This window comes from Myxocyprinus asiaticus, chromosome 49 (genome assembly GCF_019703515.2).
Source record: "Myxocyprinus asiaticus isolate MX2 ecotype Aquarium Trade chromosome 49, UBuf_Myxa_2, whole genome shotgun sequence".
NCBI lineage: Eukaryota > Metazoa > Chordata > Actinopteri > Cypriniformes > Catostomidae > Myxocyprinus > Myxocyprinus asiaticus.
In genome coordinates this window covers 8856285-8880469 of record NC_059392.1, presented here as the reverse complement: position 1 = coordinate 8880469, position 24185 = coordinate 8856285, and the positions used below count along the sequence as shown (strand labels likewise).

Below are 24185 nucleotides of genomic sequence, written 5' to 3'. Positions count from 1 at the left end.
CAAAGTCTATGGTAACTCAGATAACCGCTCTGTACAACTGTGGTGAGAAGAATAGCATCTCAGAATGCTAATCTGAGATGCGGTTTGGTGCTGTTTTGGTAGCACGAGGGGGGCCTACAAAAAATTAGGCAGGTGGTTTTAATGTTGTGGCTGATCGGTGTATATGTTGGAGACACAATATACGTGCTGACAAAGCGCGTTTCCAGATCGTCACATTTTTCTTTTCATGCCCTTGCTTCAATTTAGAACACTTGATTCATCTAATCAAAATAATCTAATCATTGAAGTGAGGATAAAAATATGGATGAATATGATTATTTTTATTTCACCTCTAGAGGCAGCTTTTATACTGTAGAACCAAGTTGTTCTAACTGTAGACTCCTCCAGCGCCAGCCAAAGAGGAACACGGAGGAATAATTATTTTTATTTTATTTTTAAATCAACTATTGCCGTAGATTTTTGCAGATAACTGTTAGTTCCTTAAAGCAGCTATTGGCACCGATTAATTGGCAAAACCGATATATTGGTCTACCTCTAAAAAGCATGCTTATGTTTGGGATACATAAAATGTTAGCTATTAAATTAGCCTTAGCAAGACAAAGGAGTCTGCCATTTTATTTCAAAAACACTTTTGTTTTTGTGGGCAGTTTAATTGTTTAATACGCAAGGTAACAATGTTCTTTGGCTCCCTCTGCAGGTAAATGGAGTGGACCTGCGCAGCGTGGCTCATGAAGACGCAATAGCTGCTTTGCGGCAAACACCATCGAGAGTGCGTTTGATGGTTCTGCGTGATGAAGCACAGTACAGGGATGAGGAGAACCTCGACATGTTCCGTGTGGAGCTCCAGAAAAGAACCGGCCGTGGGCTGGGCCTGAGCATCGTCGGTAAGAGGTGAGTACAAACTAACTAACTTATTCTTTTCTTATTATGCTTTGGGAGAAAAAAAGAATATGAAATATGTGACTGGCCGGTTTTTAATTCTGATTGAGAAAAATAAATATTTGGGAAGTGTTTAGGCAGAAGTAGGATCAATATGAGTCATTGTACTATGCTGAAAGTTATAGGTAGTCATAGATATACAGTGGCAAGAAAAAGTATGTGAACCCTTTGGAATTACCTGCATTAATGTATAAATTTGTCTTAAAATCTGATTTGATTTTCATCTAAGTTACAATAATGAACAAACAAAATCCGTTTTAACTAATAACACACTGTAGCAATTAAGGAATGGAGGAAGCTGGGGCCAGCTTGACAAAACATGCAGACATTTATTGTTGCACTTTTCAGCTGCACACAATAAGTCACCACTTTTCAGCAGTACACAAAAGGTTTGCTTTTCAGCATACATCCAACTGACATGCAGACACACACACAGACAGACAGCTTTGAGAGTCTCTCTCTCATCTGCCGCTGTCTCCTCTCCTTAAACACTCCCGCCGCCCCTCACTGGAATGCGAGAACGGTGTGGCACACAGGTGGACCTCATTCACCACTTATCTTACCAGCCTCACTCTGCCCAGTTGCATCTTGGCCCCACCCTGCTCGCCACATACCCCCATCGCCAAACTCAGGTCGGTGAATTCTCCGGCCAGTGACATACTCCTACCCCCCCATTTCTAGGGAGCGAGTGTTGAGAGGAGAGAGAGACGGGTTCGTCGGCCCCAGACATGTCGTCGACTGGCCCTCAGCTCGCTGTACTGCTTCCGTCCACAATGCCAGGAAATGGAACTGGACCCCTCAGCCGTCCCTTTCGGTTGCCGGTTGACGCAGAGCACCCCTCGGCGTCGCGATCCTCAGTCAGCGGTGAGGACTCCTTGATGGCGCATCCTTCCTCCTTCCCGGGTTTCGGCACCAGTGTAACAATTAAGGAACGGAGGAAGCTGGGGCCGGCTTGACAAAATATGCAGACATTTATTGTTGCACTTTTCAGCTGCACACAATAAGACACCACTTTTCAACAGTACACAAAATTTTGCTTTTCAGCATACACCCCACTGACACGCAGACACACACACACACAGACAGCTTTGTGCGTCTCTCTCTCATCTGCCACTGTCATCTCTCCTTAAATACTTACACCGCCCCTTACTGGAACGCGAGACCGGTGTGACACACAGGTGGACCTCATTCACCACTTATCTTACCAGCCTCACTCTGCCCAGTTGCCGCTCTGCCCCGCCCTGCTTGCCATACACACACACATTAATGAATTGTTCTTGTACATATTGAATACATCATTCAAACATTCACAGTGTAGGTTGGAAAAAGTATGTGAACCCTTAGGCTAATTATGTCAAAAAAAAGTTAGAGTCGGGAGTTTGCAAACATGGCATCCAATTAATGAAACAAGATTGGAGGTGTGGGTTAGAACTACTTATAAAAAGCAATAAAACATTTTGAGTTTGTTATTCACAAGAAACATCTGCTGATGTGGACCATGTCTCACAAAATAAGAGATCTCAGAAGACCTACAATCAAGAATTGTTGCTTTGCATAAAGCTGGAAAGGGTAAAAAATTTATCTTGAAGTCTATAACTGGAGATGATTTAGTACTGTGGCTACTCTATGAAGAAGAGGCCGTCCAGCCAAGATGACTTAACGAGCACAATGCAGAATGCTCAATGAGGTAAAAAAGAACACTAAAGTGACAGCTAAAGACTAAAGTTTGCAAAAGACCACTTTGACACTCCACAACGCTATTGGGAAAATGTTTTGTGGACTGATGAAACTAAGGTTGAATTGTTTGCGAAGAACACGCTGCACCGCGTATGGCGTAAAAAGGGCTGCTTTGCTACTTTGGGGCCTGGACCGCATGCCATCATCGAGGGATAAATTAATTCCCACATTTATCAAGATATCCTACAGGATAATGTCAAGGTGGCTGTGTGCCAGCTGAAGCTAAGTAGAAGTTGGGTGATGCAGCAGGACAATGACCCAAAACACTGAAGTAAATCCACTACAGAATGGCTTCAGAAAAAGAAAATCCACCCTTTGGAGTGGCCCAGTCAGAACCCAGACCTTAACCCAATAGAGATGCTGTGGAATGACCTCAAGAGAGCCGTTCACACCAGAGATCCTAAGAATATGGCAGAGCTGAAGCAGTTCTGTAAGGAAGAATGGTCCAGAATTCCTTCTGAACGTTGTACAGGTCTAATCCACAGCTACCGGAAGTGCTTGGTTGAGGTTATTGCTGCCAAAGGAGGATTGACCAGTTATTAAATCCAAGGGTTCATTTACTTTTTCCACAGCACTGTGAATGTTTTATGGGATATTTTCAAGAAAGACATGAAAGATTATAATTGTTTGTGTGTTGTTAGCTTAAGCACATTGTGTTTGTCTATACTTGTGATTTTGATGAAGTTGAGATCGCATTTTATGACCAATTAATGCAGAAACCTGCTAATTCCAAAGGGTTCACATACTTTTTCTTGCCACTGTAGTTGTATTTTTATAATTATTTTTTATAATTATATGTATATTTTATAATTATTAATTATTTTTGTAATAAGAGAAATAAAGTTGTTTGTGGTAAAAAACGAGTCAGACTGATTTATCTCACTGTCTCTCTTTCTGCAGAAATGGTAAGGGTGTGTTCATCTCAGACGTGGTGAAGGGTGGAGCAGCTGATCTGGACGGCAGACTGATGCAGGGTGATCAGATTCTGTCCGTGGATGGAGAGGACATGAAACAGGCCTCGCAGGAGGCCGTCGCCGCTATCCTCAAGGTGAGCTCTGCCCAAAACCTAAAGCCTGGCATACAACACCTCCCAAAACAAGATTACAAGGGCAGATTTAGTTGAAGCTGCAACTGCAGGATGCTGCCACTAGGTGTCATCCATTACTAATGTAGTGTGTTGTGATAGATAAAATAGAAACAAAACAATTGAGCATTTAAACATTTTGACATTGGATCTATGCATTTATTTTCAGTAGTGTAGACTCTTGACGCATGTTCGGAATACAGTGTGTTCAGTTTTATGTGGCATTCAAGTTCTTCTGAAGTCAGGGTCCTCTATGTGTGTTGTTTAAACGGTTACATCAATTCACTTTATCTGTTGTCAAATAATGAATGCTACACTGCGACATATCAGGTAGCCAAAAAAAGGGTTTCCAAATTATATTAAATAATATCCAGCTCAACCCTACTGTGTGGGTGTTGCCGCATTTCATTGACACCATAAGATTAGCAGTAATGTATGACACTGTGACTTACTTATCTAAGTTTACACAGTTAATGAAATTATTACCAATAAGAACAAAATAATTATACAGTATTTGGTGAGCCACAGACTGATATATGGCTGTGTTTTCCACCAAGTGTGTCATGTTAATCTATTCAAAACAGAGAGAGGCTTCAGTATTGTGGTAATAGGTGATATTGTGAGAAATATTGACTTTAATAAGTTTGATTTGAGCTCATTCAGCTTAATGGAATTAGCTAGAATCAAGCCCTCTGGATGAGAGAGGTTATTGTGTTGTGGCACCTAGTGTTTGCATGTAATCCTTGTAAAGCAAGGTTATTATAATTTTGCATTTTAAAATTAGTAGTTATTTAAATATTAGTTTAAATTTTATTTGTTAAATTAAATGTGACATTTTTTTAATTATATTTTATGGACTTATTTCTAGTTTGTTTTTGACTACTAAAACAATTATTTATTTTTGTTGGTTATAATTGTAGTTTCCTTTGTTCTACACTAATCTGTTTCGTTCCTAACATCATAATTTTTGTAAGTATGTGGAACAATAAAGTTCGCAACGTTTTTGGTGGAGGTAAATGACAGACCAGTGTGGATGAGAGGCATAAACATATCATTATTGTGTTTTCAAACAAAAACGTATTTGTCTAGCTTTTACAGAGCCCCTTAGAGGACAGGGCTTTATTTATTTATTTATTTATTTATTTATTTATTTATTTTTTATGAAATAGTTTTGCATGCCCTTGCAATAGTTTTAATTCCCTCACAATAAGTTTTGCGTGCCCTCTCAATAGTTTGCGTGCCCTCTCAATAGTTTGCGTTCCCTCGCAATAAGTTTTGCATTCCCTCGCTATATGTTTTGCGTGCCCTCTCAATAGTTTGCGTGCCCTCGCAATAAGTTTTGCGTTCCCTCTCAATAGTTTGCGTTCCCTCACTATATGTTTTGCGTGCCCTCTCAATAGTTTGCGTTCCCTTGCTATATGTTTTGTGTGCCCTCTCAATCGTTTGCGTGCCCTCGCAATAGTTTGCGTTCCCTTGCAAAATGTTTTGCGTTCCCTCGCAATAGTTTGCGTTCCCTCACAATAATTTGTTTCCTCGCAAAATGTTTTGCGTTCCCTCACAATAAGTTTTGCGTTCCCTCGCAATAGTTTGCGTTCCCTCGCAATATGTTTTGCGTACCCTCGCAATAGTTTGCGTTCCCTCACAATATATTGTGTTCCCTCGCAATAGTTTGCGTTCCCTCACAATAATTTGTTCCCTCGCGATAATTTGTTTCCTCGCAATAAGTTTTGCGTTCTCTTGCAATAAGTTTTGCGTTCCCTCACAATAAGTTTTGCTTTCCCTTGCAACAGTTTGCATTCCCTCGCAATACGTTTTGCGTGCCCTCTCAATAGTTTTGTGTTTTCTCACAATAATATGGTCAATCAGTAAACATATTTTAACCATGAAATTTGTTGTGAAACCATAGTGATAATACAGGAAAACTAAAACTTTAGCGAGGGAACGCAAAAGTTATTGTGAGGGAACAAAAAACTATTGCGAGGGAACGCAAAACTTATTGAGAGGGCACGCAAAACTATTTCAGAAAAAAATCCCACCTTGTCCTCTAAGGGGCTCCATAGAATTTGGCCTTAGTTTTTCGCTTCTTATTAATTTATTTTAGTTCATTAAATGTTTTCAAACGCTGAAGTTTTGTCTTGGTTTTAGTGTACGATAATATTCTTTGTTTTTAAGGTGCTCAAAAATATGTAAAAGTGTATTTTTGAGGGGGGGCCTGGGTAGCTCAGCTAGTATTGATGCTGACTGCCACCCCTGGAGTCGCGAGTTTGAATCCAGGGCATGCTGAGTGACTCCAGCCAGGTCTCCTAAGCAACCAAATTGGCCTGGTTGCTATGGAGGGTAGAGTCACACGGGGTAACCACCTCGTGGTCGCTATAATGTGTGGTTCTCGCTCTCGGTGGGGTGCGTGGTGAGTTGTGCGTGGATGCCACGGAGAATAGTGTGGGCCTCCACACGCGCTACGTCTCCGCGGTAACACGTTCAACAAGCCACGTGATAAGATGTGCGGATTGACGGTCTCGGACACGGAGGCAACTGAGATTCATCCTCCGCCACCCGGATTGAGGCGAGTCACTACGCCACCACAAGGACTTAGAGCGCATTGGGAATTGGGCATTCCAAATTGGGGAGAAAGGGGATGGGAAAAAAAAGTATTTCTGACTATTAAAACATTTATTTTTGTTGATTTTATTATTTTAATTCAGTTTTTCCATCACTGTTTTTAGTTTCGTTTTATACCATTTTAGGGGACAGCCACACTAATCCATTTTCCTTTCAAAACTGTTTTGTCAGTTTCCTAAATTATTAGTTTTCCAAAGTATGTGGTTATGGAGAGCGTTTTTGAAAGTCTCCATTTTTGGTGGAGGAAAACGTCGTTCCAGTGTATACAAGAGTCGTAAATAGCAACATCGATGCGTTTTCAAAATAGTTGTTGCCTTAGTTTTTCATTTATTTTGTATGATTTTATTTCAGTTTACAAATGTTTTAAACATTGTAATTTTGTCTTAATTCAAAGCCACGTCCACACTAATCCATTTTTGCAAACGTTATCATTTACCAAAGTATTTTGGTAATGGATAGTGTATTCAAAACACTCCATTTTTGGGTAGAGGAAAAACGGCTTTCCAGTGTGGATGAGACACATTAACATAGCAAAATCAATGCATTTTCTTTTCTTTCTTTTTTCTTTTTCTTTTTTCTTTTTATCCCCTTTTCTCTCCAATTTGTCATGCCTTATTCCCACTGCTTACTAGGTCCTTATGGTGGCACGGTTACTCAACTTAATCCGGGTGACGGAGGACAAGTCTCAGTTGCCTCCACTTCTGAGATAGTCAGCCCGTGCATCTTGTCACGTAGCTCGCCGTGCATGTCTCCGTGGAGACTCATAGCATGTGGAGACTCATGCTATTCTCTGCGATCCAAGCAAAACTTACCAGGCACCCCACTGAGAGCGAGAACCACTAATTGCGACCACGAGGATGTTACCCCATATGACTGTACCCTCCCTAGCAACGGGCCAATTTTGGTTGCTTAGGAGACCTAGCTGGAGTCACTCAGCACACCCTGGTTTCAAACTCGTGACTCCAGGGGTGGTAGTCAGCATCAATACTCGCTGAGCTACCCAGGGCCCCTATCAATGCATTTTCAAACTAAAAATATATTAGTGTGGACATGGCCTTAGTTTACGATAATATCCCTGGTGTAAAGTTGCCCAAAAATATGTGAATTTGCGATCAGAATAGCAAAACGACAGCAACGCACTCCACAATGCCAAACCATGTGTGTGCATCAACATGTATGCTATGATCCTGCAGTGCGCCAGAGGAAAAGTGCAGTTGGAACTGGGCAGACTGAAGGCTGCTTCTTGGATCTCATCCAGACGTACTTCCCAGGGAAGTCAGGTGTGTAGCCTGCGTCTGGCATCACCTTGTTGGGCTTCCCTGTCACTATAACCAGCAACTCTAACCAAATCAATAATGCATGTTAGCAGTCGGGCATGCTAGCAGTATAACCAACGGTGTATAGTTGTGGGTATCGGTGTGTTTTACTGATCTATATTGCCTGAAAAAAGAAGGGATTGTGTGTCAGCATCAGCATGCATTCACGTCTTTAAATTAACACTAATGGAAGTGTATGCAAGGTTTTGCATGTACGATGGCATGTACCTAGTATTTGTGTGTGTGTGTGGTGTGTGTGTGTGTGTGTGTGTGTGTCACTCATTAAAAGTTGCAGCACTGTCCTATTTTGCTTTCTCCTTTTAGATGAGTCACGTGAGCGCCAACAGCATCACCCCCACTCCCATGCCCCCTGTCGTGGCCCCACCCCCCTCTCAAGCCCTCAACAACAGCAATCGAGCCATCACTGAACCCAATGGCAAAAGCACAGGTTTGTCCCACCACTACAACAATTTGTCACACCAAAACAGTGCCAAATCACCAGGAAAACAGCTATACAATGGCTATAAATCAACCATAAAACAAGTTACTTACAGTTGAAGTCAGAAGTTTACATACACTTAGGTTGAATTCATTAAAGCTCATTTTTTAACCACTCCACAGATTTAATATTAGCAAACTATAGTTTTGGCAAGTCATTTAGGACATCTACTTTGTGCATGACACAAGTAATTCAATGCAAGTTAATCCCAGAACAACAGCAAAGGACCTTGTATAGAAGCTGGAGGAAACAGGTAGACAAGTATCTATATCCACAGTAAAACGAGTACTATATCGACATAACCTGAAAGGCTGCTTAGCAAGGAAGAAGCCACTGCTCCAAAACCTCCATAAAAAAGGCAGACTACAGTTTGCAAGTGCACATGGGGACAAAGATCTTACTTTTTGGAGAAATGACCTCTGGTCTAATGACACAAAAATTTAACTGTTTGGTCATAATGACCATTGATATGTTTGGAGGAAAAAGGGTGTGAGGCTTGCAAGCCATAGAACACCATCCCAGCCGTGAAGCATGGGGGTGGCAGCATCATGTTGTGGGGGTGCTTTACTGCAGGAGGGACTGGTGCACTTCACAAAATAGATGGCATCATTAGGAAGGAAAATTATATGGATATATTGAAGCAACATCTCAAGACATCAATCAGGAAGTTAAAGCTCGGTCGCAAATGGGTTTTCCAAATGGACAGTGACCCCAAGCATACCTCCAAAGTTGTGGCAAAATGGCTTAAGGACAACAAAGTCAAGGTATTGGAGTGGCCATCACAAAGCCCTGACCTCAGTCCAATAGAAAATTTGTGGGAAGAACTGAAAAAGCATGTGCGAGCAAGGAGGCCGATAAACCTGACTCAGTTACACCAGTTCTGTCTGGAGGAACGGGCCAAAATTCTTATTGTGAGAAGCTTGTGGAAGGATACCCAAAACGTTTGACCCAAGTTAAACAATTTAAAGGCAATGCTACCAAATATTAACTAAATGTATGTAAACGTCTGACCCACTGGGAATGTGATGAAAGAAATAAAAGCTGAAATAAATCATTCTCTCTACTATTATTCTGACATTTCACATTCTTAAAATAAAGAGGTGATCCTAACTGAGCTAAGACAGGGAATGTTTTCTATGATTAAATGCCAGGAATTGTGAAAAACTGAGTTTAAATGTATTTGGCTAAGGTGTATGTAAACTTCTGACTTCAACTGAATCTGCTGACCGATATCAGATGTATTTGCAAAGTATATATAAACAGTGAAGTTGTAATTAAATCTTTTTACCCCTCCAGGTACAGAACCAGGCCTCCGTACAGTTGAAATCACACGGGTAAATGAGCTCCCTCCAAACACCTCCATTTACAGAATATGTAACAGATATACAGTACACAATGTACTACTAGTATATGCATATAAATTAATATGTGGCCTTCTCCCTCTCTTTTTCTCTCAGGGTCCCACAGATGCTCTGGGTGTCAGTATAGCAGGCGGTAAGGGCAGTCCACTTGGCGACATCCCCATTTTCATCGCTATGATCCAGGCCAACGGCGTGGCTGCCAAGACACATCGCCTCAAAGTACTATATCACTTCTCTTCCTTTCTGTTCCACATTTTCCACCTGTGTAAAATAGGCCAAGAATGATTAAGCATTCTGTCCTTTTTTGGGTGTGAAGGGCACTGCTGGGGATTGTGTTTATGTCAGTGTGAATACATTTCAAGCTATATTTCCTTGTATTTTCCTCTCTCGCTCTTTTAAAGGTAGGTGACAGGATTGTGAGTATAAATTCTCAGTCTCTGGATGGCTTTACTCACGGGGATGTCGTAAATATACTGAAGAACGCTTACGGCACCATTGTTCTCCAGGTAAACGCTACATCTGCGTAGGCTGCCATTTAAAAACACTGCATGGATTGTTTTTATTGATTTTATTCCTTTGTTCAATTCTGGAACTAAATCTAAGCCAGCTAGTGAGGTTAGATTTAACTAAATATTTGCATTTATTTGCAGTGATCACTGTTGGGTGTAATTCAGTTACAAAGTAATTAGTTACTGTAATCTAATTAATTTTTTGTCAAAAAAAGTATTGTAATGCGTTACATTTTAAATTCTTGTAATTAGATTACAGTTACTGCCTTTCAATTAATTTTATTACTTATAAGTACATTACAAGGTTATGCTTATTTCTAATGTATTATGTAGAAAACATGAATTATGACCCCGTAACGAGTCACTGTAAAGGAGGAATGTGAGGTGCTGAGTGTATAACTTGAAACAATGAACAAAAAAGAAATAGTCATTTTTAATTTGTTAAAATTAAAAGGGTTTTGGAAAGTAACTTAAAAGTAATCAGTAATGTGATTATTTTTTCAATGAAGTAATTAGTAAAGTAATCTGATTACATTACAATTTTAGAGAAATAATTAGTCATATGTAGAGGATTGCTATTTTAAATGAACTTACCTAACACTGGCAGTGATGTAGTTAGTAATTGGCTTGGTCACATTTACCTTTGCATTGCAAAATTACACGGGCAAAATACAGTTATTTCAATGAGAATCCATGCGATCAGGAATTTTACCTGATGGACTTCCAGGGGCGAAGAAATTTCCCTACGCGAATTTCACCTTGGATTCAAGTTTGGTGAACTTTGTTGCACGAATTTCCTATTGACCAATAGGAAGTTTCCTGGTTTTGCAGTAACCTCTGTGTGGGGGCAGTGCTACCTACATAGCTACACTGAATATTCACAATGGAGTTTCTTTATAACTCCACTCTCCCAGGTTATAAAGTGCAGCATGAAAAAAGATGCTGCTTGGAAAGTAGTTTTTGCAGGTTTCGCTCTCGCTTAACATCCGCCCCTGCCGCCTTCACCTGCGGAATTTTGCAGTGCAAAGGTAAATGTAACTTGTTTTGATGTCAAAATGCCAAAAACAGTTTACGCAAGTATGCAAATGCAGACACGAATGCTTGGCCAGCGCTTTGCAAGCTTGCAGTCCCCTTCTGCATACTTAATGTACATTCTTGCGTCACTGTGGTGGTAAAAAAAAAAACTGTTATCATCAACGAAGCTAGCTATAAACATTTCGACAGTAGGCGCTTTTCCACCATCGGGCAGAACAGTTCTCATTTGCAAAACCCTTCCTTTGCATGCTGATTTGGGCAGTTGGCACGGTTATGGATTCTTCTTCCACAATGAGAGAGAAACATTTGAGCAAGTGCCCGGTGGAGATCAAATTAAATTAACAAACTTGCTTACCAAGATTCTCTTCTAAACTGTTGCTCCGCCATGACAGTAGTTGACCTGAAAGAGAAAATGCAATGGATAAGACAGTTTACGTTAATGCTCGCTAAAGCACCCCTTGTGGCAATGCTGAGAATGTAACGCTTACTTGCATTGTGATATGAATTGTGTTTTGGCAGATTTTGAAATGCAATGATGAAACCAAGCTTGCATAGCTAGAAGTATTTGTGCGCACATACTTGCATAGAATATGTTTTGGGCTTTACTCCTTTGGATGAACTTTGCTCAACCAAGCGCAAAGGCTGCCAAACATGCATCCACAGTTCAAATTTGTTGCAGCATTCCTGCTCGCTGGCTAGGTAATGAGCGAATTCAAATTAGGTAATGTGATTTGAAGACAGAGCACAATCCATGAGTTGAACCCAAGAATTAAGTTCGCTTAAAGAAGCTGCAGGCGCTAAATAGATCCTAGGTCCCGTCTGGTGTGATGTATGATATCCCCCCAGATTACCATGGCACATTTAATTTCTGTGGTGTTTCTTTGGTGCAGTAATGGTTTCAGGTACCAAGGTGCTTTCATATATGCCATGGTACTGAATGATAACTGAATTCATACACCAAGGTATTTACGTTGTATTCCAAGGTACTTCAAGGAATATTACAATGGTAAATGTCTAAATAACATGGTGTTACCATGGTACTTTTTTGTTAGCGGTATATTGTGGTGTTTTTGCATGGAGATGAAGTCTGTATGATATGTGTAAACACAACTGTGTGAGATGGCTTGTATTGTGTGCTGTTACTGGTATGCAGAGCCACTGTGTGTGTATATGTTCTGTACTGTTATCTGTGTGTGTTAGTGAGAGTATTGTAGGACAGTGTGCAGTATATGTGCTGAGTGTGTGTTTGTTTGGAGTCATGGTAGTGTGAGGTGTGTGTTTGTGTGAGTGGTTGGTGCTGTGTCACTGGGCTGTTATCAGCCGTGGGCAGCTGTGCGGCGGTTGTGCGAGGGTTGCCAGATAATCCCAGTCTTTTATGCAAATGTGCCATTATCTGCGCGGCTCCAGGAGAAATGCACAGGGCTTTTAAACAGGGGAGCCCAGCCTGCAAATACCTGATTACAGCAGCTCAGAGAGTTATTATTGTTTAGTACTCTCTCTCTCTCTCTTTCTCTTTCCCTCTCTCTGGCTACTATATGTTTAATTGGACATATGTAATGCCCTCACAGAAATCTGACAATGTTAGATTGCTGTGTCTCAGTTGTGTTGTTTATTTGCATTTTTGTCTCTGGAAAGTCATTGTACTTGTGTTCTACTATTTTCTTGCACCCCACAAAGTTTTTACCTCTCCCACTTCATCTTTCATTTTCTCCCTTCTTATGAGAAAAATCAGGTGAATAAATCCCATAGACTTAGACTGAATGAGCAACTCAAGCCATATGTAGGGACCAGAATGTCATAGAAACTTGAGGGTTGAGCTCTTCTGAATTGAGCCTAGCAACCACCCAGAACACCCTAGCAACTGCATAGCAACAACCTAAAAAAAATATTCAGAACCCTTTTGCAACTGCAAAACAACGCCCTGGCAAATGTATTGCAACAAGCTTAAAAACATTCATAACCACTTAGCAACAGCATAGCAATGCCCTAGCCAACCGCATATAGAAAAACATATCAGAACCTTTTAGAAACTGCATAGCAACTCCCTGGCAACCGCATAACAACAACAACAAAATTACGTTCAGAACTTTTTGGTAACCACATAGCAATGCCCAGCTAAAAATATAGCTGCAAGCAGCAATTATGGGGCAAAGCATCGAATTGGCAAGCATTGCATGACCCAAAGATCACATCTGACATACACAAAAACACACACAACATTGCCTCAGGATGGATTTGATCCTACGACTTTCCATTCAACACGTCACTGCACAGTCCACTGCACCACAGAAACATTGATATTTGACTGGAGAAAACCATTCAGTAAGCACAATACAAAGACTTCATAACAACAGTTATTTTAACTGCATGATTTGTCGAGTTGGGGATTTAATCCCACTATTTCAGAACTTTGACCAGACATTCTCACTCAGTATCACTCAGTTGACATGTCAGGCTGATGATAAAGAGACATGCCATGGTTAGAGTCAGCACACAAGTGTGGATTATCTTTTGAACTATAGGTGGTGCTGTCTCAAAATTGCTCAGGTGTCTTCAGGACATGATGTAGATGATGCATTCCAATTTTCTTTTACATCTGACAATGCTTTTAAAAGATACATTGCTTTTTAATACAATTAAATATGGCGGAGAGTCAGTATGGTTCATATGGGAAAACCGATATCGTTGAAATCCACATGACCTCAGGAATTCACAGACACCAACCCCATGATTTTAGGACATACAGTTCAAAAGTTATGGTACATTTTTCACAATTCTTGACCCATAGGTGGATTTATCGTAAAATTTTGCATGTGCCCTGTAGCAACTCATAACGTAATAATAAAGCATAATGTAATAACTGCACAATGAAATTTGGAAGTTAAATGTAATGTGTTCATAATGCAATAATTTATTTAAATATTACATTATGCAAGAGCACAAAATGTAATAATGTTTTTTTGCTAAATTTAATAGGTTATTACAATAAGAGAAATTTATTACATTATGAACTCACCAAAAACATTTTAATGTAATAATTTTGTCATATTGTAATCATTTTCAAAACATTACTATGTAAATTGTTTTTTCCCATAAAAAAACATTGGGATTCCTTTACAATAGTACATTGTTTTTCTAAATCTAGTCTTAAACTATCTACGAAATACACTGGATTGAAATATTCAATATATATATATAAATATATTGCATCAGCTGCATCAGCTGATCTGTTGGCGAGCGAGATAAAAGGGAGCCGGAGGCGCCAGTTCGAGAGAGACATAGATGCACGGGGCTGTGTTGCATGTGTGTCTGTTTATGTTTGTTTAAGGTTAAGTTTGACATTTAAAACTTTATTTACTGCTCAGCCGCTTCCCACCACCTCCTTGCCAAGCCTTTAATGGTTACAATTGGTTCCGAAACCCGGGAGGGAATAGGGATGCGCTGTCGCGGAGTCCTCGCTGCTGCCGTCCACCAGGGGAGCAGCCGCGGCCGTCCGCCAGGGGCCGGAGGAATCGCTGCTGTCTACTGGGGGAAGAGAGAGCTGGCATCCAGCAGAGGGCAGAGGAGCCGTTGAGGACCGGGTGACAGCGCGCCCGGGAGCGGCGAGCAAGTTCTTTCTCTCTCTGTGTGTTTCCGCTCGCCCTTTCCCTCTCCCCACGCCTCCCCTCGTCTCTCCCCCAGGTTCACAGGAGGCGAGGTGGACCACCGGCTGACAGAACAGCTGGAAGGGCAGTGTCTCCCCTCTAGAGATGGGGGGGGGGGTGGGGGGAGTTAGTCAGACCGGTGGCACCCCAGCCTGAATCGGGCGGGGGAGGAGTGTGACGAGGAGGAAGGCGTGGCCAGGCCAAGATGGTGCACAGCCGGCGCTGCATCAGCTGATCAGTGGGAGAGCGAAATAAAAGGGAGCCGGAGGCGCCAGTTCGAGAGAGAGATAGACGCACATGGCACGTTGCATGTGTCTGTGTCTGTGTTTGTGTTTTGTTTGTTTTAAGTTAAGTTTGACATTAAAACTTTGTTTACTGTTCAGCCGGTTCCCACCTCCTCCTTGCCCCCATCCTTGAACTGTTACATATACATTGTGTGGTGTTACTACATTATGATCTGTGATGTAATACATTTCCAGAAAAACTTTATTACATTATGCGCTCATTTTATTACGTTTTGATGTTACATTATGCTTTATTACATTGAGTTGCTACGTGCCCTCAGACCATGGTCCTCATGAAGCAAACCAAGTTTAGTTTTGATAGGACAAAGCATTGCTGAGATACTGCCTCAAATCCATTTTCATATTGGCCTTGTTAACGTTGCGATGCCGTAATTTTTAAACAAAGCCGAAATCAAAAATTCTGTATCATTTCTGTTGGCTTGTTCTGAAGAATATTTTAAGACACTGTTTGGACAAATCGGAGAAAGTTTGAAGGATGTGAAACTTTTAAACTGAAAATATCATAATCCGAGATGGTGGCCACTGTAATGGGCGGAGTTTTAATGTAAAACTTTATTTAATGTTCAGCCGGTTCCCGCCGCCTCCTTGCCCAGCCTTGAATGATTACTGTTGGTGCCGAAACCTGGGAGGGAATAGGGATGCGCTGTTGCGGAGACCTCGCGTCCTCGAGCCAGCGAGCAAGTTCTTCACTCTCTCTCCTCTCTCTCTCTCTGTGTGTTTCCACTCGCCCTTTCCCTCAACGGGGTCAGTTTGAATCATCAAGAGGAGAGTAATAATACAAAATAAGAATTGTGTCCTAGAGGTCCCAAATTTGCTATGGGGACTATTCATGCCCACCCCTATCAGTGTGCCAAATTTCATAATTTTTCTACGAAAGGTTCTATGGGCTGCCTTAGACTCCCATTGGGGATGAAGAATAATAATAATACTAACGGATACAATAGGTGCCACAGCACCTTCTGTGCTAAAAAAAAATATTCAGAACCCTTTAGCAACAGTTTAGCAATGCCCTGGCAACCACATAGCAACAAGCTAAAATATATTCAGAACACTTTAGCGACTGCATAGCAACACCCTGGCAACCGCATAGCAAGGATCTTTCTTTTTTTTCCTCTTTTTCTTGCTTTCATTATTTCTCTCTCCTCTTTCTCTCTCTCTCTGATAACTGAGTGTGATGACGTGGGAGTGTTTCACTGTTTTTGACTCATTCATTAATTAGCTTTATTTGTTGTTGTGTATTTTTTTACTTCTAATTATATTAGAAGTAATTAAATATGCAAATGAATATGCCACAGCCCTCATAGCCAACACAGAGTTTAATAGATGAAGAAAATTTAAATTAAATGTGATGGAATGGCATTTCTGACTTGAAGGGTTTGATGAGCAGTGACTGTGTGTGAATGGATTGAACATGAGCTGTCTGTAGAGCGGTCATGCACAGGAATTCACCTAGGAGAACATTAAACGATTACTGGGATGCATTTCAGTGCCAAACACACACACACAACAGAGAGAGCAGAGTACTATTATCTACAGGCAGACAGTCATCTGTGAAAACACACACATACGCTACCGGTCAAAAGTTTAGGGTCACTTATTCTTTATTCAAATTTGTTTCACATTTTAGAATAATATTAAAGTCATCTAAAGTATGTAATAGCAGAAATGGAACTGGGAATTATGTACAAATCCAAAATAAATCAAAACTGTGTTATATTTTAGCATCTTCAAAGTAGTCACCCTTTACCTAGAATTTGCAGAAATGTTCTCTTGGCATTTTCTCAACCAGCTTCTTGAGGTATCACCCTGGGATGATTTTTAAACAGTATTGAAGGAGTTCCCATCTATGCCTGGTCCTTATTGGCTGCTTTTCTTTATTATTCAGTCAAAGTCATCCATTTAAAAACTTTTTTTTTTTAATACAATTTTAGTTTTGTAATTAAATAAATTAATATGTTGGCATAATTATATTTTTTTTTCTACAAAACTAATTTTAAACATTTAAGAATAGGACTTCAGATCAAAAGGTTTTTAAGATCATGAGAAACATTTCAGTCAAGTGATCCCAAACTTTTGAACAGCAGTGTATAAACAGACATGTTTGAATGTAAGAAAATGTCTTATTTATTATAATTTTTTTTTTTTTTTTTGTTAGGGAATGTTTGGAATGTACTGTATATAATCTCTGTACAATTGTGTGTAAACCTTTGTTATACACTTAGTTGTTTTGGGTTTGTATAAGGCGTAGTTAATAAGTTAGTTGTCGTTTCACCTCATGTGCGTATCTCTGTATGTCCATGATTGACAGGTGATCGCCGACACCAACATCAGTGCCATAGCCAGTCAGGTTGAGAGTCTGTCCAGTAGCTCCACCCCCAGCACCAGCCCAGAGGTCCGACCCGTTGAACCAGAGTGAGTTTGGTTTATAGAGTGGAACAGTCTGGCTCCGGAAGTTAAAATCATGTTCATTATTTTTTACATTGGGGAATTGAATTTCAATGATAACTTGTAAACTACGGAAGCCCTCCTGAGCCTATGTCCTACAAATATTTTTTTTTCTCTCTCTAAGAACTTGCGCTAGATAGATGTCTTTGCCTGTTTCGACGCCCCTGACTCTGTTTTCAGTTTTAAATACCATGTTTAGAGGCATGAACGTGTTAGCGTTGCCCAAATCAATGAACCCATAGCGCTTCTACGCTGTATCGAGTTAAAGGAAATTGCAGAGCTGCTTGAGGAAACGGTGTGTGCTTTCTGTTCAAACATAATCCAGCTGTCTGGTTGTCCCTCGGTCTGTGAAATTCTCAAGGATATGCATTGTTACTGAGGCTACTACAGTGAGAGGCATCGAAACAGGCAAAGACATCTATCTAGCATGTCTACATGGCCAACAAATTTAAAAAAGCACATTATCAAGAGCAGCATCGATATTCCCGGTGGTGAATATCATCAAACAACCAGAAATAACTCCAATTGTTACACTTGACAGCGAACGTCATATGAAACATATTTAATCTGAGGTATATTCATTTAATTGTGGGATTTCATGTATTAATAGACTCTCAAACATTATATAGGTTTCTTTCCTGGATTAAGATTTGCAAAACATTCTTGTTAGAATATTATACAACTATAATTCAACAGATCAAGTACCACATCTGTCACCTTGTAAGATTTCATTTTTACTGATAGTGGCACCTGGTGGCTGAAGTTGGTACCGCATGCTAATTGTTAGCTAGCGAGTAAAAAAACAAATCTCATGTGTTGCCTCTTAATGAGGGGAAAAAAAAGTTTTTTGTTTTTTTTTTGAGAGAGAGAGAGAGAGAGAGAGAGAAATATATATATATATATATATATATATATATATATATATATATATATATATATATATATATATATATATATATAAATTTCCCACAGTGTGGTTCAGGGCTTCCATAATAAACCTTTAAAATACATTGATTTACATTTGTACAATTTTGTTTTTACAATATGAACTTTGTGACTGCTCATATTTGCATTACACATGCTTTGTATTATCTACAGGGCCCCAAAGCCAAAGAGCATCACTCTGGAGAAGGGCTCGGAGGGACTAGGCTTCAGTATTGTAGGTGGATTTGGGAGTCCACATGGAGATCTTCCCATCTATGTGAAAACAGTCTTCTGCAAGGTAATTCCTCAGGTGTGACTGTACTGCCACCAGGGAGCAGCATAGTGCTGTTTCACTTGAATAGATCCATAGATGCGATTCTTGTCAGACAATTACACTTCATACAATTAAAGTTATTTCTAAACATTAACACATTACATGATTATGATACATTTATAATCTGTTAAGCATTATAGAAGATCATAATGTTTTAAAATTCTTATTAAGTGTTACAGAGAAAATCTAGCTTTCTTTTTCTTTACATTTTGGGGTCTCTGGGTTGTCTGAGAGTCTGGATATACGTTCCCTGTGTCTGTAAAGGTTGAAAACCCCTTATTTAGATTAATCATTAGTTGTGGACACATTAAACCTCCCTTTGGTATTCACAGTCATTTTTGACCGTAAGAGTCAGATGTTTAACCCTTTTTTTTTTTTTTTATGATGATAATGATACTATTTCTTCTTCCCTGATGTAAGAACAATAAAAGTATGCATTTCTTCTGGGATTTTATGCTATTTTGATCTTATTTACATGCAGATTTCTACGTTTTACCATTCATTTGCATATACAAATAAGCAAATAAAAAAAATAAAAAAATTATATATATATATATATATATATATATATATATATATATATATATATATATATATATATATATATATAAAATTCCGAACCTACACTTCTAGAAGTTGAAACATGAAGAAAATATAAGAATGTGACACAAATTGGAGGCAGATTGCTGCCATCTGGTGAACAAAATATCAATAAAATGACTTGAAAACCAAGTAACAGACAGTAGATGGTTGTAGCCACCTACTGTGTAGTCTGATGGCTTGTTGTATGTCATTTTATATTTTATTACAAGACATGCATTTGGATATATTTATTTAGACATTATCAAAGTATTTTTTGTCAAAGTTTAGCATTTTAAATGGATTTGAAGTGTCAGTTTCTGCAGTAATGTAATTTTGCTTGCAATCAAACCTGACCATGGTGTTACAGAGAGAATACACTGAATAAGCATTTTTTTTTTTACCAATAATTTATTTCAAACATAAAAATGTAATAACTCAATGTAAATGCATAATAATGTCAAGAAAATGAACATCAAGAAATAGAAATGAACTGCAAAATTCAATTAGAGTATGAAACAGAACAATCAGAGTAAACATTTTGAAATTTCAAACTTTCTATAGTTAAAATGTATTTTGCAAACATTGACCAACAAACATTTTTTTCTGCATTGTCGTTGATTTATTGACTATTTGACAGATTAAAAAAAAACATTGCTCTGTTTTTTCTAATCTTTCCCATTCATTTTCAATGGTCAGACAATTTTGACCACAAATACCTAAGGTAGTGCTTTTTTTTTTTTTTTTACGACCACTTAGACTTATCGAATCAAGCCCAATTTGTTTTTTTTGTTTTTGTATGTTCAGATGGCAAATGGAGGAAAAGTCACCAAGTCTTGTACTGCTCAGATAAAGGAGCCCATTTTTATTAAATGAGGAACATTTATTTCGGTCAAAAATATCCGAATACCATAGTAAGGTTAATACTGTAAATGAATACAATAAAGGTAAAGGTCAGTGCTATTCTGATGATGTAATTAGAAACTCATTCCTAAACATTCCATATTCTGCCTGCAGGGGGCAGCAGCGGTGGATGGGCGTCTGAAGCGTGGAGACCAGCTCCTGTCAGTTAACGGAGAGAGTCTGGAGGGAGTCACACACGAACAAGCTGTGGCCATACTGAAGAAACAGAGAGGATCAGTCACATTGTCTGTGCTCTCCTAACACACAAGCACACATCTTAAAGGGATAGTTCACCCAATAATTTAATTCTGTCATCATTTACTCACCTTCATGTTATTCCAAATGTGTATGGAACAACATGAGGTTGAGTCAATGACAGAATTAGCATTTTTGGGTGAACTATCCTTTTCAAGGACTACATCCACAGAAAAACACAAACATTCCTTTCACATGTCTTAAAGAGAACACATCAGCAATGGCCGTCATTTGGACACTTTACCTCCTCGTACTGTCTGTTATGGAGTCGTGAGGACTGATAGAGAGAGGCTGTTTGCACTTGATGCCGTCTCCACTTTACTGTTTGTACATCTGGTGTTTTAGATTATAAAGGGAAATCACACATGCATTGTGTCTGCACAGCATTGTATTGTCTTAGTTTTTGGACCTGTAGCCTCTCCATTGGCAACTGTTGAGCAGGTGAATTATGTGGTAATATTAGAGGTGATTATTTTAATGTAATGAGTGCTGGTAACTCAAGACCAGGAGATAAATTTGGAGTAGCAGACACAAGACACTAACACAGTATACACACACTAAAACAACTTTTAGTCCTGCTAATTTCATGATTTAAACTTAAATAAACAGAAACATGCAATTAACATTATACACAGAACAACCCACAAACTTCTCAAGAAATCAGATACATTTTCATAAGATTAGATTGGAATGTTTTAGTGGGTTTTATTTAGCCTGTATTAGATATTAAGATCATTTCAATCAGATTTTGTTATGTTACAGGGTAGCTTTATGAATATTTCAAGGAATAATTCACTCAAAAATTACAATTCCGTAATCATTTATTCACCCTCATGTTGTTCCAATCTTGTATGGCATTCTTCCTTAGAACACAAATATAGGTGTTTTGCAGATTTTTTTCATAAATAAATTTTTTTGCAAATTTATATTTACGTGGCTCTTTTTTGTAGCAAATTTGCAACATTTATTCACATTCACACAAATCACAAGTAAAATTTCAGATTATTAGTTCAGTTTTTGTTGATTTAAAACTCAATAGAGTAACCTCTTCAGCCACCGGCGGGTTGCGAAAAAAGATTAATACTTTAAATAGATTAAATACGCTTGAAATGTTCAAGTCTCCGAATGCATAAGTCAGGCATATGGGGTATCGTTTGAAAGCTTAAAATCTGAACTTTGCATAGATAATCATCACTTGTGCATTTATGTTACATAAAATAAGGCCTGAAAACATTTGCATCGCAAATCACCGCCACCTAGAAGTCATGTGGTATAAATATAAATATAAAAGTCTTTCAAATAGCACATAAATAGACGCATCATATATCAAATGAAAGCACTCATTCTCAGAAATGCGACTGCATAGTTTATTTTATTGCCGTAATACCACAGTTCGAAAGATTCTCAAAAGAATCACAAGGTGAAATGATTTCTGTAAGACATCAAATACAAATGTCTCTTTTATGTGCCGATCACTGCTGCTGTAAACCCCAAATAGCTAAAAACTTTATATCTGCTCTTACCTTAGGCACTTTTCTAAAAATAATTAGCCACTGTTTACTTGTTTGTGAGCTTGCTTGTGTGAATAATCTAATGTTATATCTTAGATGTCCAGAACTAAATATGTGGTCCAGCAGGAAAAGCATACTAAACCAATCTTCGGAAATATATGTTATCGACTATTGATGATAAAATGTTATACATCATCACAAAGGGGAGGATGTCAGCTTTCTAATGACAACAATTGAGCTTCTAGTCCACTCAGAGGCCGAGATATTCAGTGAAAGAATAGTGGTGGTTTGTGAACTGAAAATTAGACTGAATGTCTATGGACACACATCTGTGTGGGCTAAATTGCATTAGCGCAACACCTACATTTCAGATCGCCATTTTGTGATGGATATTGATAGAGGAAAAATTCTTTTTTCTAGTATTTGCTGCCATCTAGTGGAATAAAATAAGACTTTTTGGGATTTTTGTAGGGAAATGGAGTGAACAGAACCAGAATTAAATGCTTACAAAGTTAGGCCAAAAAAAAAATATCTTTTTTTTATTTTATTCATTATAAGATTGTAAACATATACAATATTATTTATGAATAATTGGAGGGGTTTTTTCTGAAAAATTAGAAAAAAAATTGGCAATTTGTCCAATTAGTGTAAATGTTGATCTTTTAAATTTTAATGTGAAAGATTGCAGGTGGCAGCCCAAAAATGCCCCAGAGTTGAAGAGGTTAAAAACCTTCTGTTTCGGAGAAAATTTAACTCTCTTTTAGTGCCACACGGCGGACATTTCACCTTTAAGGAATGCTGTAATGTTATTAAGCAAAAATGTTGCCACAGTCACAAAATTTTGATGAGATCAGGTTGCAATTTAAGATGTCGATATAACTTGTGCACTACATTCCAAGTCTTCTGAAGCCATACGATAGCTTTGTGTGAGGAACGCACAGAAATTTAAGCAGTTATTTACTTAAAATCTTGCGACATGAGGGTGAATAAATAATGACGAATTTTCATTTCAAGGTGAACTACTCCAATTGCATTGCTGTATCAGGATTTTAAATTGCTATAATCAAACCTCTACTGATATACGTTGTTGCACAGAAATTCTTTCGAATAACATAGATTTTTTTTTTTTTTTTTACATTTTAATTAATTTGTAATTCAGTTGCACACATTTCTAGTGTTTAGTTGTAAATATGTAATTTAATTCTTTTGTAGGGCATGATTTTGCAAAGCTATTGTCTTTATGAAGATGCCTAGTTTGACACCTCGTCTCATTGAATGTGTGTCTCACAATATGAGGATATCCTGTGTCAGTCTGTCTTCTAGAGGAATTGTATCAGGGTCTCCAGGTTATAGACAGTGTGTGGCAACCCTAACCAGACCGTCTTGTCCACTAGGATTTTGTAAGCACATAGCAGACATTGTCCTCTCATACTGTACCTCTGTCTTGAATTCTCGTGCCATGTGGACAGTGTGTTGTGACCTGTCTACTGCTGCATCCCTTTAAAAAGCTTACCTGTGTTTCTTATGCCTGTCTTCCCTTCTTGAATCACCCTTCCAGCTGATGCAACTCAGTTTGCTAGATCTTTAGGTTTGGGCTGTGAACCACAAAAACGAATCTTGTCGATCGTTAAAGTTAGTTCAGCCAAAAATGACAATTCTGTTATGTTGTTCCAAACCCACAGAAGAATGAAAGTCATATGTTTTGGAACAATATGATAACAGAAAATGGTTATTTTTTGGTGAACTATCGCTCACTCGTAAAACTCCGTAGTTATACCTTTAAATCAGTCATTGTTTCAGTTGAAATTCAGTGTAGTGTTTTTAAAGTCAAAATAAACCATTTAGTACAATTAGTACATTAGATACAAAGTGCTAAGCCTGAAATAAAGCCAATTTATCAACATTTATGAAGTGATGTGGTCATTATAGTCTGTGTCTTTATTTTGGAGAAGTACAATTTGTCTGAAGTGTCGGAAAATAAAATTATTTTCATTTTAGTAGTCTTTTGACTTCTAAATTGTGATTATGAAATGAAATACAGTGGGGTTCAACTTCAGAAGTCTGTATTTTTCTCATTTAAAATAAAATAAATGTAATTACAAATTGTATTATCAGCATAAGAATTTGGGTGAAAAGTTGAATTGAAAAAATTAAGGAAATATTACCTTTTGTACAAAGGAGTGAAA

The 24185-nt window shown here is 38.6% G+C and overlaps 1 protein-coding gene across 1 annotated transcript in view; it reads left to right on the top strand.

Annotated features, from left to right (window-relative positions):
* Nucleotides 1-23902, top strand: part of patj (PATJ crumbs cell polarity complex component) — a 156729-nt gene extending 132827 nt beyond the window's left edge. The window contains exons 39-48 of the mRNA XM_051693194.1: nucleotides 698-891; nucleotides 3577-3724; nucleotides 7573-7659; nucleotides 8020-8143; nucleotides 9491-9528; nucleotides 9652-9774; nucleotides 9957-10061; nucleotides 17357-17460; nucleotides 18592-18715; nucleotides 20348-23902. Coding sequence (XP_051549154.1) covers nucleotides 698-891; nucleotides 3577-3724; nucleotides 7573-7659; nucleotides 8020-8143; nucleotides 9491-9528; nucleotides 9652-9774; nucleotides 9957-10061; nucleotides 17357-17460; nucleotides 18592-18715; nucleotides 20348-20494 — 1194 coding nt within the window. The 3' untranslated portion in view covers nucleotides 20495-23902. The remainder of the gene's footprint in view (nucleotides 1-697; nucleotides 892-3576; nucleotides 3725-7572; nucleotides 7660-8019; nucleotides 8144-9490; nucleotides 9529-9651; nucleotides 9775-9956; nucleotides 10062-17356; nucleotides 17461-18591; nucleotides 18716-20347) is intronic.
* The last annotated feature ends 283 nt before the right edge of the window (nucleotides 23903-24185 follow it).